Source organism: Poeciliopsis prolifica, unplaced genomic scaffold, assembly GCF_027474105.1.
Source record: "Poeciliopsis prolifica strain line A6 unplaced genomic scaffold, Auburn_PproV2 SCAFFOLD015, whole genome shotgun sequence".
Lineage (NCBI taxonomy): Eukaryota > Metazoa > Chordata > Actinopteri > Cyprinodontiformes > Poeciliidae > Poeciliopsis > Poeciliopsis prolifica.
Window position 1 is genome coordinate 9,918,395 of NW_026562390.1, and position 16,793 is coordinate 9,935,187.

The 16,793-nt window shown below is 37.1% G+C and overlaps 1 protein-coding gene across 3 annotated transcripts in view; it reads left to right on the forward strand.

The window, feature by feature from the left end:
* rgs3a (regulator of G protein signaling 3a) overlaps positions 1–16,793 on the forward strand; it is a 110,721-nt gene that overhangs the window by 17,220 nt on the left and 76,708 nt on the right. For 2 of the 3 annotated variants that reach the window (XM_055040464.1, XM_055040465.1), the window contains exons 3-9: positions 6,235–6,316; positions 7,411–7,516; positions 7,872–8,304; positions 10,002–10,041; positions 10,217–10,545; positions 12,431–12,508; positions 15,846–15,957. In XM_055040464.1, the coding sequence (XP_054896439.1) occupies positions 6,235–6,316; positions 7,411–7,516; positions 7,872–8,304; positions 10,002–10,041; positions 10,217–10,545; positions 12,431–12,508; positions 15,846–15,957 (1,180 nt within the window). Of the gene's footprint in view, positions 1–2,719; positions 3,408–6,234; positions 6,317–7,410; positions 7,517–7,871; positions 8,305–10,001; positions 10,042–10,216; positions 10,546–12,430; positions 12,509–15,845; positions 15,958–16,793 lie in introns of those variants that run through there. The other variant, XM_055040463.1, reaches the window with a different exon arrangement.

The window sequence follows — 16,793 nt, forward strand, 5'->3', positions numbered from 1 at the left end:
GTAGCTTCCTAATGTAATGGATAGGACGTTACATGTTTGTGATTGTTAGCAAAAGGTTCCACCTTTGGTATGTTGTCCCCCAGCATCACTTTGCTTGTCAACCAGCATTAGCTCCTTAACAGTCCCTGTGGAAATGGACTTGACAACTCTGTCCATTAGGGAAAAGATAAAAAGGAATGGTGAAGGGTACAGGAAGAGAATAGAAAGTTTATTATTTTTAACTTTGTAAAAAATTGTAATATGGTGTTTACTTGAATGTTCTTTTTCAGTATTCGGGCCTGCTGGGACTAAAAGCTCTGTCTTCTGTTAAAGATGCAGAGGACATTTTCACCCTCCTTTATTTTGCTCCTTCATTTGATGTTAAAGGTTTTTAATAGAAGCTGAAAGCAGCACATACATGTTCGTAGAGAGTTAAAATTTAGATGAAAGGATGAGTCTTTTATTACCATCACTGTATGCACAAATCAGTTATAGTTCATCCTAATCAGTTTGAGATCTGCTCTAGAGTTAGATATCTCTGTCAGTCTCTCAATAAATACAGCTCAGCTTTAAATAGCTCTTAGTATGCTATTTAGTATATTAGTACATTAATTAAGTCATATTGTACTTTTAACCGATATATATTTATATTAATATATATTTGTCCTTTTCTTGTAATAGCATAATTAGTCTGGAATGTTACATTTCTTGCTGAAATTATTATGAGACACTTATTAAATGATCTTAACTTGGCCTATTTAGAGATCTTAATCTATCATGACATATTTAATTTTATGGTGGGCTTTTGTCAGTCACTAACATCCTAAATGAAAATGAGAAAGATTAAGCTTTTATTCTTAAAAGCATGTTTGAGGTTGTCTCTAATATAATAAAGCACTCAGGCTTTTTATGAACCATGCCAATTTTAGTGTTTGATGGAGGAGGTTTACAGTTTCATGTTTCCAAATGATTATGCCAAGCAGGAGACGGTCACATTGAATCCAGCAGAGAAAGGCGTCCGTCAGAACTGCAGTCCCTTAACTCTAAATGCACCAAAGTACAAAGTGCATCCTGTTGATTGGTGTGTTTATAGATGGAAGATAGTTTGCATCGTTTTTTACTGAACAGTTTTTTAATTCACAACTTTTATGTTTCTCCTACAAATAAGTTTGCACAAGTTTTTAATTTTGATAACAAACTAAATTACTTTTGATGGCTATTTGAAGTAGCTTTAGGGTTGCATTTGGAGAATTGCTCTGCTCCAAGAAGTTTATTTTAATTCTGCCTTTCAAATAAAAATAAAACATTCTACCTTGTGTTGAGTAATTATGACTGTGTAATCAATCTATCACTGTTCAAATTCCAACTGCATTGAGCTGTGAGTCTGAACTTGGCCTTAGACCCATCTTGTGTGTCCACTGGCTTGGAAGAGACGTCCTCCTTTGATAGCTATTTATTCAGGTCAGAAAGAGTGAGATGGGGAGACACAAAGTAAGACAGAGATCCCACACTTCTGAAAACCAGATTGGCCTCGCCTGGCTTCTCGACAAGCTTTTCAAAACTCTTCTTTTAGTCCTCTGCCCGAGACGTGTTTTCTTCTCTCCCTCTAATCCGTCCGTCTGCCCATTTAGAGGTGAACAGCGCAATGTGAAAGAGAGAGAAAGTGTTTTTGTGAGCTTGATGGCTAACCCTCGCCCTTTGAAAAGGCAAACAGGCACAGGCTACCATTACCACTGGCATAAAGAGACCCTAAAACAATGGTGTTTTCTGCCACTTTATTAACGTTGTAGAGACAAGTGCAGCATTGCTCCTCTGTCACTTCTCTGTCCATGTTTCATCCCACGAGCCAGGCATCCAAGCAATTAAAGGAGAAAGAGGGACGCTGGGAAATAATGGGGCTGCTAAGGGTGAGACAGGCCACTGCAGTATTGGTAATTAAAGAGGCCTTTTCCCCTGCTCTCCTTTTAATGTGTTTATTATTTGCAAAAGTCCATACGGATTTTTAAAAAACAGTTATGTTTGGATAACTGGAAGAAGAGGGAGGCGGGGGCGGGGGACTTTTTAAGAGTTCACAGGCCTGTGAATTTCCGTACGTAGCGGTTTGAGGTGAGAGGGAACAGCTGAAAGGAAAAGCAGAGGAAATATGGAAGTTGAAAGCATAACAAACAACCACAAGGTCTGGACGTAGACTGGGGAGTGTGGGAACGATGCTGGAAAGAGTATGATGAGGTGTGAAGTGTGTGTGAGAGTAAAGTATGTCCCTGAGCAAATCTGGTGTCATTGTGTTTCTGTTGGGAAACAAGGCCATTAAAGTCTCTTAGACACAAATGCTGTAAGCAATCTGAAACATTTTTGCATTAATAAACAGTATTTGGAGATTGACACGAATGTTATACAGCGACTTCATACACCTTTATTAATATAGTTTTCATTAGTACTATTTTGTTTGAACGTGTCTCTGCCATGCCACCTATGTTAGAACTGTAGCACCTCTCGCAACCTCATAGTGAGGACTCAGGAAGCAAACTGGCCTTATCGGAGGCAGACACACAAAGCCGCTCGGCCTGTAGGATGGCGGGGTATGCATAAGTGCATGTGTGTCGGTGTGTGTGTGTGTTTTTGGTGGGGGGGGGGTGCTGTTGAGGTGGGAGGCACTTCCTCCTATTCTTCTACTGTTGAAGAGTTCCCATGAGCACCCCTGCCAGGAGCTACAGTGTGGCCTCAGCAGGCTGAGCCAGCGCCAGTCTCGCCTGCGTGACGCCACGACACACACTCACACAGCTGATCTCAGTAGCTTCTGCTGCTACTGTTGTTCTGGGCATGGAGCGGACAAGACAAATATAAGTTGGAAGAAGAGAAGGAACTCGAGAGTGAAGATTTTACCAAAGTTGACGGACAGTAAGTGAGACGTTTGGAAGCTGCGGTTGTGAAGAAAGTGATGGAAAGCTTGCATACATGAATGTGGATTGACGTTCTTGAAAGGAAGACGGTGCAACTGGAGGTCAGTGGTTAAGAAGGAGAAAAAAGAAAACAGGATTGAGAGTCAATTTACCCAAAGTTAATGCAGAGAAGATTCAAGTGTAGTTGAAGATTCCTTTTGGGGCCACCTTAACTGAACTGACAACTGGGATATCCAACATTAAGGTCACCATATCCACCTTTTGGAAACTATCATGATGATACACAACACGCTGAAGTCCACTCAGCCTTCGGAAACCAGCCACAGGAGAACAAACTCTGCCGCTCAAAGAAAACTGTGGCGATACTCCGGCTACAGAGGGGAAAACCAGGTGGAAAGCCACCGTCGTAGTGTGTGCGTGTTGACTGCTGACCTAAATGGTGGAGATGGTGGAGGGAGAGGAGGCGGTGGTGTAATGCACACTATCCACGGGCTGTGTCACCTTTGCATCGGATGCAGGCTGCCTCAGGTGTGTAAAAAATAAATAACAGGAAGAGGTAGTAAAAGGATGGAGTTAAAAGATGCATTAGCTGTTTGGTATCAATCTGTGTCACACCACTTTAAACACTAGCACATCTTCTTTTTATATATATATTTTTTTATTACTGAAGAGTCAAATGCACTTTTTATGGTCTTTCCACAAGTAAATGCAGGGGATGTATTTCTTTTAAAATAGGTGCACAAGCTCTCTGTTTTTAAATTATTTACCCCTCACATTGTGAGAGAAAGATCTGATGGAGGAAAAAGCAAAAATGGACACGTTACCGAAAGGATACAAATTATTAAAAGCTGCAAGGAATAAAAACCTGAAGGGGAAAAACATGAAGAGTCGAGTTAATTGTTTCCAATCTAAAATGCTGTTGCAGCTTCAGAATAAGATTGAGTTCACATGACAGAAATACAGCAGAACATGTAATTAGATATAGTGACTGAAAATATCTCGCCAGATAACATTGTCTAATCATGTGCATATATCATGACGTGTCTGGTAAATTTCATTTAGTCTGTGTTAAACTGTCAGCAGTTAATGTTTACCCTTTCCTGCACTGCTGGAAAGTAGATAAGACATGTCCTGCAATCATCGGATGGAGACTGGAGACTGACCTGCTCCTCCCTTCATATAGTCAGGTCCAAAAATCCTGGCTTCACATTATGGTCTGGGGAGTCAAAGGGAAAAAAAAAACAGACATAAAGAGGAGGTTTGCATATATTTTCTTCTTGTTGCATCCTAATTTTATAAGCAATAAATAAATATAACTGGATTTCAAAACATTCAGTTAATCTTGCCGATTTTTCATTTTTTCAAACAAATACTAGTCAAATACCAATAAACTGACCAGCCAGTTTTCACTCAAATGTTTCTAATCAGCAGGTCAAATGTTAAAAGTTTAATCAGAAATTGTTTTGTTGGTTCATTTTCATCAACACTTTTAGGTCTTGCTTTTTGATGCACTTTGTTTTGAGATCATACCCACTTTTGCATGAAAGCATAAGCGGGTATGATCTTATACCATTAAAAGAACAAGTAAAATCCAAAATTGGCTAGAAAAATAGATGGCATGTGAGGATTTATCATAAAATATAATCCAAAAAAAAAGTGAAATGAAAAGATGTGAAGTTAAAAAGAATTATGATGGTATATTTTATGGCTTCTTTTAGGTAAAAGATTCATTATTTTATTTTTCCCCATCTTGAATTAAGTTTTCCTATTCTCTTCTCATCCCTATTTGTGAGGAATGAGAAGAGAATAGTAGTTTTTATTAATGTTCTGAACTTTGGGTTTAACAGAATTGTTAGTTTTTATTTATCTGAGTCGGTCATTGGTGTACCAGCATCTGGCTTTCTTTTCTTCCTTAGATGAGAAAGATTTCACTGAGATGTTTTGTCTTTTCTAAATACACAAGAAATGGCTGTTCTTATGGTAAGGCTTTGATTAGTTTATGGTGATCTCAGCTGTTCAGGGAGGAAAGTCCAGGACTAAAACGACAAATTAAACACACTGGTGACTGAGTGTGTACACAATAACAGGTGATGTCCAGAAGTAAATTTTTATTGCAGGCAAATGAGTCATCCGATTGTATCCGTAGCCCTACAATTGTTTTTTCAAACTGGTTAAGTATAGCGACAGTCTAAAACCGAGCCTTATTCAACAGACTGAAGCTTGCTGTAAGATGTCAAAAGAACAAGTATTCAGGGCAGATAAAATCAGTGGGCTATGAAAACCTACAATTTTACCCGACATTTTAGGGTCATCATGAGCTTTGGGCTTCAGAATAATCACCAAATTTCTCCAAGCTGCTGCGTCCAGCTCATAGGCAGATTGCGCATGCACATTGCAGCTTACTATAGAAAAAGAAAGAAAGGAAACAATGTGAGTTTCATGTCCATGGCTTTTATTGGATGGAAGGTGAAATGTTTTGGATGGGATTGTTTACTTTGGCGCAGACATCAATGAGTTCTTAAGAGTGGGTTGCGGTGGGTTACAGTCATCCGAACTGTCATTTTGTATCTGGTGCTCTGGATACAATAAATGTGAGATTTTGAGTAGAGAGAATTATGTGTAGTTTTAAAGAACATTGAGATTGGTCTAATTATGCCACTACATCCTCATCTGTCAGTAAGACCTGCTTTATGACTTTCAAAGGTAGATTAAAGCTGTTGAGGTACACATTTTATGAAAATGTAATCATTTTCAAACAACAAGGACTATAAAAACTCAGACAACCTCATTAGGCAGTAAAAATTATTCTGCTGCACTCCATGTCATATTGCTGTTCAAGCAGATTAAATATTCATTACCTTAATTGGAGCAGCATATGCAGAAAAATTATGATCTATATTCACTCTTTACATTAAGAAAGAACAATTTTGGCTATGTGTGAATATAAATGCAATTACTAAGCTTCTTTAAATATTTGTAACATCTGGAATTACCAAGAATAAACTTTTATTTTTGTTTTTCCTTTTTAATAAACCCAAAGTTCAGAACATTAATAAAAACTACTTTACAACAACCATTTTGTTTTTCTTTCCTTTCCAACTGTTGGATGAACAGCGATTTTCTTTCTACTCCAAAACTGTTTTTCTTTCGCACTCAGCTAATTGTGTTCACTAGGAATCTGCTGTCAGGACCGTTTTAATAGGAAGTAGTAGCAGAAAACAAGTCTACTTAATCGTCCCGTAGGAAGGAAGCTGATTATTATTATTTTTTTAATCCTTGAGCAACAGGGGTCGCAAAGAGAGTAAATCACTGTAACACAGATTGACTAAGATTTTTGTTTGTGTGTGTTTTGCAGGTGACCATCCTTCGAGGGAAGGATGGATATGGATTCACCATCTGCTCAGATTCCCCTGTGAGGGTGCAGGCTGTTGATCCAGGCAGGTTTTGTGTGCTCATGTCAGTGTTTATAAGATTGCGGTCAATCTCCAGTTCAATCTATAAAATGTTTATTTTTGCCAACACTTTTATTGCTTCTGTCAGTTTTCAGAATAGTTATATTTTATTGATTAAGCCAAATATTAAAAATCAGATTTTTTTTTTCTCAGATTTTTTTTGTTACTTGTTTTTTTGTTACGATGGACTATGGCAAATCTGTTGGGGTGAAAGTTCCTCTTGTTTCACGCTGACCTCAGATTGGTGTCTGTTTTTTTGGATTTATGCTTTCGAGGCAGGAATAGGGTTGAAAGTGGTCTCTTGACTTTATACATATTTCTTCTGACTGTAGCATAAACATTTTAGAGCAGCACAGCCAGAGTCCTCACTTGAATCTAATCAAGAATATATGTAGGGAGCAAAGGTCAGGGTGATGGCAAAGTGTCCTTTATTTCTCAAAGACGTGGAACTCAAATCTTGAGTAAAAAAATAAAAAATAAATAAAAATTATTTTTCTGTAATGCCAATGAAGATTAAAAAAAAAAAACTAAATGTAATTATACAGATATTGGTTTTTCTTTTCCAATTTGATCCTTCTTTTACATGGTTTTATTATATTTGAAAAATACCAGTTTGGTTTTCTTCCTTATATCTTGATTGAGTTAAAATAATATTTTATCTAAATCTGCATGTCATATGAATAATTTAGGTCTTAATAGTAGCATGTTAATGTCTGACAGGACAGGAGGATCACGAGAAAACGAGCCAGATGTGTTGATAGGTTAGGCCATCCTGTCAAGCCAGAATTTACTGTCACATACCTATAAAATATAAAAACATATTATTCTGATTGCGCTGTGTTGGATTTAATCAGAACCCTGTATATTACGCAACTTATCATCCCCCTCCCCAGATGGCATCTGTCCTCATTGAGATATATTCCTTAATATGACAGGCAAGCAACAAGAGATAACTTTTTCTGAAAACATTCAAAAGATAAATGTTGTGTCTGTGCAATCCATAATTCCTTCTCTGTCGAAAATATAATAGTAAAAGAGATACAGTCTTCATGATTTCAACTCTTCTTTCCTTCTTACAGGGGGTCCAGCGGACCAGGCTGGTCTGCAGCAGCTGGACACACTCCTGCAGTTAAATGGTCAGCCAGTGGAACAGTGGAAATGTGTGGACTTGGCCCATGCAATAAGGTAACCAGAACATAGGAGACCAGTTCACATACTTAATTTACAGTGCATTTTGAGATCCATATCCAATGCTTCTACCAACACGAGTTTGGAAATCTTCCAGTTACATTTACTCTTTAGACAAATTGAAATAAATGTGTAATGCAATGCAGGCTTTTGACCAGTTTACCTTGGAGACCATAAGAAGTAGCTGGTGGCTGCCATTGCTTAGTGACTGAACTAATTTTAAGCCAAAATAATTTTTTTGTGCGTTTTTAATTTACTTCTTTACTCCTCTGTCTCCATTTAAGCAACATTTTAATCTATTCTTTCACACAAAGATAGATATGATTTCCTGTATTTTTTTCCTCTGTTGTAGAAACAGTGCCAATGAAATTACAGTGGTGGTATGGCGCACAGGTCCCTCGGCTAAACCTAATTTTGAAGGCCTTATCCACCGGCCCTCTTACAAACCCTCAACCTCAAACTACGACGCTCCCTCCCCGCCCACCCGCAGGCGCGCACCAGATGTTGGCCCAAGCAAAGCTCCACCAGCTGTGCCGCCTCTCCCAGCGCACCACCGCCCCACTACAGCCCGCAGGCTGCTGGTGAACGGCTCTGAAACTGGAAACGGTGTCGGTGGGAGCAGAGGGACGCTGGCGTGGGGAGCCCACATGGGATCGGCTGAAGAACTGGATGGTAAACCACGTCTCCTCCATCATCCTGCAACCGCCACATTAAAGGGAACCAGGGTGAAGGCATCCAATGGGGACAATTACATCATCCTGGCACCCATCAACCCTGGAAGCCAGGTACCACAGACTGGTGGAGGGCTGCATCTTTATCATCTTCTTCGTCCTCCTCATCCTCATTATGGTCATTTGGTGGCACAACCTAGATATGTTTCCTTACCTTACATCCCTGGCGCTGATAGATAGATTGATTGTCTGTTCAGTGTGTCCGTGTCCTGTGGATTAATGCTGTTTCAGTGATTTATGCATGTTTTCGACACATTTCATGTTCCACATATAGATCATTTTCTTAGTGACTTATAAAGATAGATTTTAATAATACAGTATAATCAAGTTTTTTTGTGTTATTTGCTTTGTTACATTTCTACCAACCAGTAATTATTTTCATTTTCGAAAATAATGCTTTTGTGCATAATTTATCTACAGATATCATCCAGATACATTATCTTTGTGTCATTAATTACATATACACACCTTTCATTTTAATTTAGAAAATCCTCAAAAATATCTCTTTGAGGTATATATAATGAAATCAGTTACATACTTTCTGTAACATGCATGTACATTCACAACATGACATGTCAGTTATATTTTATTTTGTATTCGAAGTAAAGTTTCAATCAAAAAAATGAAATAAAGCAAATCAAATGAATCAAAAAGACTGATCTGAATTTCTCAGCTAACACAATACTAACAAACATGTTGAATCAAAATATTCAGGATCTGTTTAAAATACTGCTGCAGTCCCTGTTTAAGTCAAATTTGCATCTCAGCTCATATAAGGCTGTTTTCATTAAGCAAATCTTTTAAAAGAGCTTAAATGATCTATAATCTGTCTAACTAACTCATCCTTTTCTTTTTGTTGTTTTATGTCTGTCACTTGAAGCTGTCTGTATGTTGTGCTTAAAGTATTCCTCTTGCAGTTTCTGCATTTGTACTTTCCAGCTTAAGGTTCATAAGAAGGACAAAAATGAGTGTTACTGTCTGAGTCATAAGAACAGTTAGATGTTCGAAGATAAAGCAGATAGACTCACAGAAATAACTGACTAGTTTATTGAAAAAAAAGTATAGCCTGAGGAAAAATATACTTTTATACTATCATTCTGAGTAAACCTTTTTCTTCAGACAGCTTAAAAATCAGTCTCTGCACCAAAGGGAAGCAGAGCTTTGTTGAGTTTAGACATGCTAAAAATAATAAAGGCCCTTTGGAAATGGGTCATGTTTGTGGCATCTCAAATGAACAAAGTATTATAGTTCACAAAAATGCTTTGAAAGTGCACACCAACTCCTCTGTTGTCTCTTCTGTTGCATTGTAGTTTTACAGTAATGAAATACCTTGAAATGTTGCGATGCTTCCCAAATGTTACTTTAACTTCCACATAAATCTGATTAGTATATCTGGTACTGACTTCCTCTACTGCAGATTGTATAACAATGAGACCAGCAATACCTGACAGGGTTTACAGACTGATTAGGTGGAAGATCCCTGCTGCACATTATGTTTCACACCAAACAGCACACAATTGTGTAAATGCATAACTCAGCAACCTGAGTCAACAGCATCAGTAGTTGCTAGAAAAAAATTATAAACTCTCACAGCCAATTAGTGTTAAAATGTTTTGCTAATTACAATTAGCATAGTGTGTGGCATACATTAGCTTAGACTTTTCGAAAAGATCTTTTAATTTTATTGATTGTAACTCATAGATTTGCTGATACAAACAATCTCAGTGTTATTTCATCCTGCTTGCTTTCAGATACTGAGGCCTGTGTATACCGACAACCAGGGTACATTAGGTAGGACATGCACTCTAAGTTATATTTTTATTATTACTTTGAATCTAAACCTTCACACTTTATTGTTTTTACAAATCTCTTAAACTTACAATGTTCTTTGACTTGACTGTTTAGTAGAAAATCAAAAAAAAAAAAATAAAAATGGATGACTTTATGTTTTTGATGTGTTTCTTAGCTTCAGGTTACAACAGATTATACTCCACACAGCAGACTACTGGTCCACAGCCTCAGAGCAGTGCTGGTGGTAGTAATGCTTTTTCTGGTGGTGGCAATGGTGGCGGAGGCTTCTCCAGCCGTACTGGCTTCCTGCGACGGTCTAACAACTCCAAGGTGTCAAAAGGGTCGTCCACCTCCCCCACTGTTGGCCTTGCTAACTATCAACAACAGAATGCCAATTTTGCTAACTACCAGAACTGTACGATTGTCCGCTCACATACTCCACACGCCAATTATGGATATGTCAAAGTCGCACCGAAGATCCTCATCTTCCCTATATTTGTTCAGGTTGGTCAGTCTTATATTCTTTAATGTTTTAGTTGTGAATTTTGACACAACTTAAATTCACATATTTTGCTATACAGGTAAATTGAATTTTGCCATGGTAGTATTTTACATCTGATTCTTGTTCCTTATCAGGTTCTTAACATCTGTGATGAAACAGATTGTTTTTTTTTTAAACCAACAGCTGTAACCTTGTTTTCTTGACATTCAGTCAGACAATTTTTTTTTTTTAATTTTCAAGTCATTTAGTTTTGGTGAGTTCATTTTTGCTTGGTAATACTGAGTGAGCAAATCATTTAGAGATTTAAAAATATATATTTCTTCAAATACTGAAGAGACATTTTAATAATGACCAAACAATGTGGATGTCTTTCCAGAAAGTTCTTATAGTACTTTGCTTTCACTTCGGCCAAGTCCTCATGACAAAACCACTTGTAACTGATTACAAATTGGGTGCTGCATTCCTTGTATACACCTTTCCAGCTCTGCGACATCCATTTTACACTAATATGAGTGGACAGAGTTTAATTTGTTTTCCTTAAACCACTTTTAACTTATTCAACTGTATGCTCACAGTCATTGTTCATTTGGAAATACCTTTTTTCCCCAAGCTCATTTCCTGGTTGTTTTCAAATGCTTTAGTTGTTCCACATTATGTCCCTTCCTCATTTTGCTATCTAGTTTTTTTTAAGTGTATCTGTCTTTTCTTTCTGCAGCAAAACACTCCCACAACATGTAGCTGCAACTCCGATGCTTTAGTGTTGAGATGGTGTTTTCACCATCCATCTCTCTCTCTTTTTTTTTTTTTTAATTTACCATTGGTCTCTGAAAACAAACACAAACATCTACAAAATTTTGTGAGCTTTTCTGTGTTCACTAGAAAAAGGTATAAATATAGCATGTGCAGACTTTTCCGTGAATGAATTGGCTCAGAGGAAGTATATTTAAAGTTTGTGACTAAAATATACTTTTGGCCTTTTTAATTTAACTACACTTTTTTAGTCATGAGTTTGCTATTTTCATACAGCATTACACAAGAGATGATTTAAAATTTTAGTCTTAAGGCTTTAGCAGTTGTATAAAGAGACTGGAGATGATTGTTAAATATGACCATAGGGGATAATAAACTTAACAATTGCCAAAGAAATAAGTATATGGTTTATGCTAGAGTTGGCTTGGGGTTTTTTCAACTTTTCACTTGAATCACAGTGGATAAAAAATTTACTACTGAACTTTAGAGCAAGATTGAAAACTCCAAAGTGAAAAAGTAGGAAGCAGATGGGACTTTAGTGAAGTAATATTTCGTTACTAAATAATTAGTTCTGCTTGTAAAACACACACTGCTCTGAATATCAAAGACAACATTTGGAAATATGGCCACAATGTCAGAAAACATTTCCTACTACAATTGTTTTTTCTATCAAGCATCCCTCTGAAATGTATATCTGAAAATGTACTCAGACATTGAGACGGGCCCTTTTCACACCCTGGACTTCAGAGGAAGTCCCCCTCCTCCCACTCATGTTGTGGCACTTGTGCATTTTTTGTGTCTGTCTTTTGTCACCACACATTTTGCTTCTGTGTCATGACTCACTTTGAGTCTCAGTAGAGTAACTTTCAGTTGTGCAGTTGCTAGTTACAAAAAAATAATACTAGCTCTTTGAGACTGACCAGATCAGTGGGATTAAGGAATCATAATGGACTTGGTATTGTAAATTTCTTATTATCTGTTACATGCAATTATACTTGTTTCTTTGCAAATCCCTTAACATATGCTCATGAGTATTGCAGTGATGATGGTTTAATGCTTCATGGGATTTGATAATTGCTTTGCATATTGCTAATATGGTAAATAATTTTAGCTAATATGATTTTCTCCTGCAACCAGCCTCTGGATCTGTGCAGCCGAACACTCATCATATCCGAAGAGATGATTCTACATGAGAGCAAACACCACTCTTTAAAGGTGAGTCAGATTGAATAACATTGCATTGAAAATGGATTCTGGAATGAGTGCACGTTTGTCTGAGTGAAATGTAAATATATGCAAGAAGAGTTATCGTAGTCTTTTTTAGCGATGTAAAAATGAGTCATCTTTTGAAGTGGTTTACATGGAAAGCTATCTAAAACTCAAAGTAGGATACTTCACTTGGCTGAGAACAGTATTCACGTATTTTGGAGCTTCCCTGTTGCATCCAAAACATACGTCAGGACGTCATAGTATTTCTGACTTTGGCTATCAAGGAAATTGTTTTACCACACGTTTCTCAATCACTCATGTTTTGCTGGAAGCAATCTTGATGCTTTGAAGGTGCTTATTTAATTCCCAGAAAATGTAATTAGATTTTGTGGCACTTATTGCATATTTCTGTACTGGACAGAACCAAATGGGAGGAAAATGTGCCAACATTTTGTGTGTATTTTTCTTATTTTTTTATTTTCATTTTGCATTGCATTAACAGATATCTGCAGATACGATTCAGAAGAATTTATTCAGTGAAAAAAACAAAACGTTTTGTAGAATAATCAGCTTTACACAGTATTTAAATTGATTTAGTTCATCTGTATGAAAAATAGGATAATCATTTCTGCCCCAGAAATGTAAAATACTCTTTATGCATCAATTGCTCGAATTTTATAAATACCATCATTCTGTGCTATTCTGTTTTTTCATGTCAGTGTGCAATAAAGCTAATAAATTTTGGCCAGTGGACTGTGGGTAATCAGACAGAAAAACCTGTGACCCATGTTCTGTTACAATTCTGTAGAGAAAGTTTTAATTGTGACCACAGTACCCACATAACGTCTTTCTGCTTACAAAAACTAATGAAGAAAATGCATGGTTGCCTCAACTTTTACTATTTAAAATGTGCAGGTAAAGTAAGGTCAGTGAAGGCTGGTCTACAAAAGGTGTCTTTTTTTATTAAAATAAATATTTTGGGTGCCAGACATCTCAGTGGTAGAGGAAGCATCCCATACTGTCCTCCATACAGTTGTCTCCGGATCGATTCTCTGCTATGAGCCTTTTCCTGCTGATAAATAAAGGCCACAATAACTTAAACAACAGAATAATTCTTATTTTTTGTAAAGTACATGTGATCTCTGCTATGCAGTACAGTAGATTCTCATTGGGGTTATAAAACAAATATTTTGCTGCCAATGTTTGTCATGAGGGAGTTTCTCTCCACTCTGCTTCTTTAAACAAGCTGTTTTGCGCTCTGTGTCTGTTGTTGCAGCTTTATGAGAGTTGAGCGAGTTTCTGTGTGTGGGGGACGACTGTTCACTCAAATTGTTGGCTATGCAAGGTTTTTTGTGTATGGCATTGGGGAAGGAATTAGCTGCTATTTATGTATTTTTTATGATTGAGAGTATTTATGAAACAGAAGAATGCAAGCATAAAACTACAATAATTATGCTATCAGTTACATATTTGATCCAAAAAAATCTATCATAAGGAGTGCAACTTAAACTTGTTTGTTTGACAAGAACATTTATTTAAATGTTTTCTTCATTTCATTCAAATTTTTCAGAATATTTGCTTTGCTAAGATTCTCCATTATGCAGATGAGACTGTGCTTTATGCAAATGGCTCGACTTTGACGGCCCTGCTGAGAAGCTTGAAATTCACATTTAATAAAATCAGATCCAAGATGTCTTTAATTAATAACTTCCATATTGCAGATAGGTTTGTGACCTTTACCCAGGCGAGATGTCATGGATAATTAAGGGATATTGTCTAAAGAATGGTATTTGGCTGGATGATAGCAATTCTTTGATTTGAAGATTTATTAAAAAAACCCTGAAGGTTAATGTAGGTTTTCTTATCGAAATAGGAAACACTGAATGGACTACATGATTAAAGGTTCTGCTGTTGGATTATTATCTACTTAGTTCCTACTTCTATTACGTAGAACCCATCAGTTTCAAACCCATATATTTCAGTCATTGAGAATTTGTTTCTTTTTCATAATTGCAATTTAAAACACTTAAATAACATAGTATTAAACCAAAATACTTGCAGATATTTGTGGTATATCCTCTTAGAACACAAAACATTCTTTTCTGAACTTGTGTTTTCTTATTTTCCCCCTCTACGGTCGTGAAGGTACCCCCTCTCCACCCAGTTCCTATGGAACTTACATGACGAGATGACAACTCCTTTCTCTCCTCCAGGCAAACCACCAGCGAAAATCGTGCATGCAAAATTTGGAGTTCATATACTTAGATGTGCACATGCGGACTAGCGACATGACACATTATAGTTGAAAATGTTCAACTTCATTTGGCTGCTGCATGCTATTGTGTGTTGGAATCACCCTGAGTGGCAGAAAACTTTTGCCGTTTGCTGTTGTTTGTGTACCAAGCAATGGAATAATTTTCAGAATATGGTAAAAACTCTCACTTACCTACGAGTACAAACTTTTACTTGCCGATTTTATTTTGCACAGGCATTTTGTTCTTCATTTCCACTTTTCACTTTTGACTTCTCAAAGGACTTTTATTGTTAACAAACAAATAAATTGGAATCCAAAGAAAGCACAAAATGGAAACTCACAGAACCAAAGCCAAAACTTCGGAGATCATTTAGAAACTATATACGTATTTTATTTATGTTTGTTACATGGGGTGCAATGTCAAAGTGCTCATTTCACAGTGTGAAAACAGTTAGGTTGCTTTTGCATTATCTTCCACCCACTCAAATTTCTACACTTTCAGACTGAAATTATCTCTCTGTCTCTCACACACACGCACACACACACCCACACACGCACACACACACGCACGCGCACACCCACACACACACGCACACACACACACTTTATACACATGGGCAAGAACTAAAAGCCCTGCCTGCTTTCTCACGCCCTTAAGAGGAAGCAACAATGCAAAAGCATTTAGTTGAAATTTTGAACATTTAAACTGATCACTTTCTACTCTATATATTTGCTTCACGTTGCATTGAACAACCTGCTGATGAATTTTATGCCTTTTTTTTAGTGTCACGTTTACCAAATTGGTCAAAATGCTTTTGTTTTTGTTCATCTTAATGCATCAACAAACTACTTAAATAAGTCTATCATTTGCTTCTGTGTTTGGACATAATGCAAGATCAGTCAGTAAGACATCTACTGGATCACAGGTTTGTAAGGTGTGAGCCACAGCAGCTGCCAAGTAATGCACAAGTATCATCACCTTTTCTTCTGCCACTCACACTTACCAATCCCCTGGCTTCATTTACTTACTTTCAATTTCCTGTTTCTCTCTTTGTAATTGTCTTTCCCTCCACCCCTGTTTTCTTGTAGGTCACAGTGTTTGTCTACAATGATCTGTTGCTCATAACGAGAGAAAATGAACCTGGAAGATGTAATGTCCTGCAGAGTCCACTGTACCTCAGACACCTTCGTCTACAGGATGGTAAGTTTGCCTCAATACCCCTGTAAGATTCAGAGATTTTGTGATCATATGCAAATAAAAAAAGAAAGAAAATTAAATACTCCATATCCACTAAGAGTAAAACCTTGTTTGACCTTCCACAATTCAACACTGAATAATAAGAGAAACCAAAAACTATACAAACAGAATTAAACATGCGGTACTGTGGCTGTTGAGATATTTTTAGACTTAGACTTCCTTTATTGTCATTGTACAAAAAAAACACAAGGTGAATCTTGACAACGAAATGTCATTACTTGGCTACCAGTGTAGCAGAGCTAAAACCTTATACTACCCAATAAATAAATACAATACAAGTGCGTATTACTGAAGTATATTTGAACAAGTGCAGAATTTTCTGTTGCCTTGTCTTCGATGTGAACAACTGACTTCTCAGGCCTAATTCAGGGAATATCAAGCCCATCAGAGTCACACAGTAACTGAGCATATAAAATAAATAATGCCGTAAACATCTACGTTTTTGAGTAGTGTGCGGAAACAGAGGGCAGTGTCCAGTGGCATGAAAGGCCCAGAGCCAAGATGTAACGGGACAAAGAAACTTGAAATCTGATCTCTGCATTGTTCAGAAACCTGCTACAGCCAACGTCAAGTTCAGATAATAAGTAGGCACAGCTGGATATTAATTATGACACAACAACTTTAGCATTGATTCATAAATATGAGTGGGGTTGGACTGAGTGGACTGAGTGGAGAGTCTTGCAGTAAGAGTGGAAGAAGTGTAGAAAAGACAACAAACTGTGGCTGTGAAATCATTTACATGGAAACATCAGTGATGACTGTGATGAACAAAACCAATT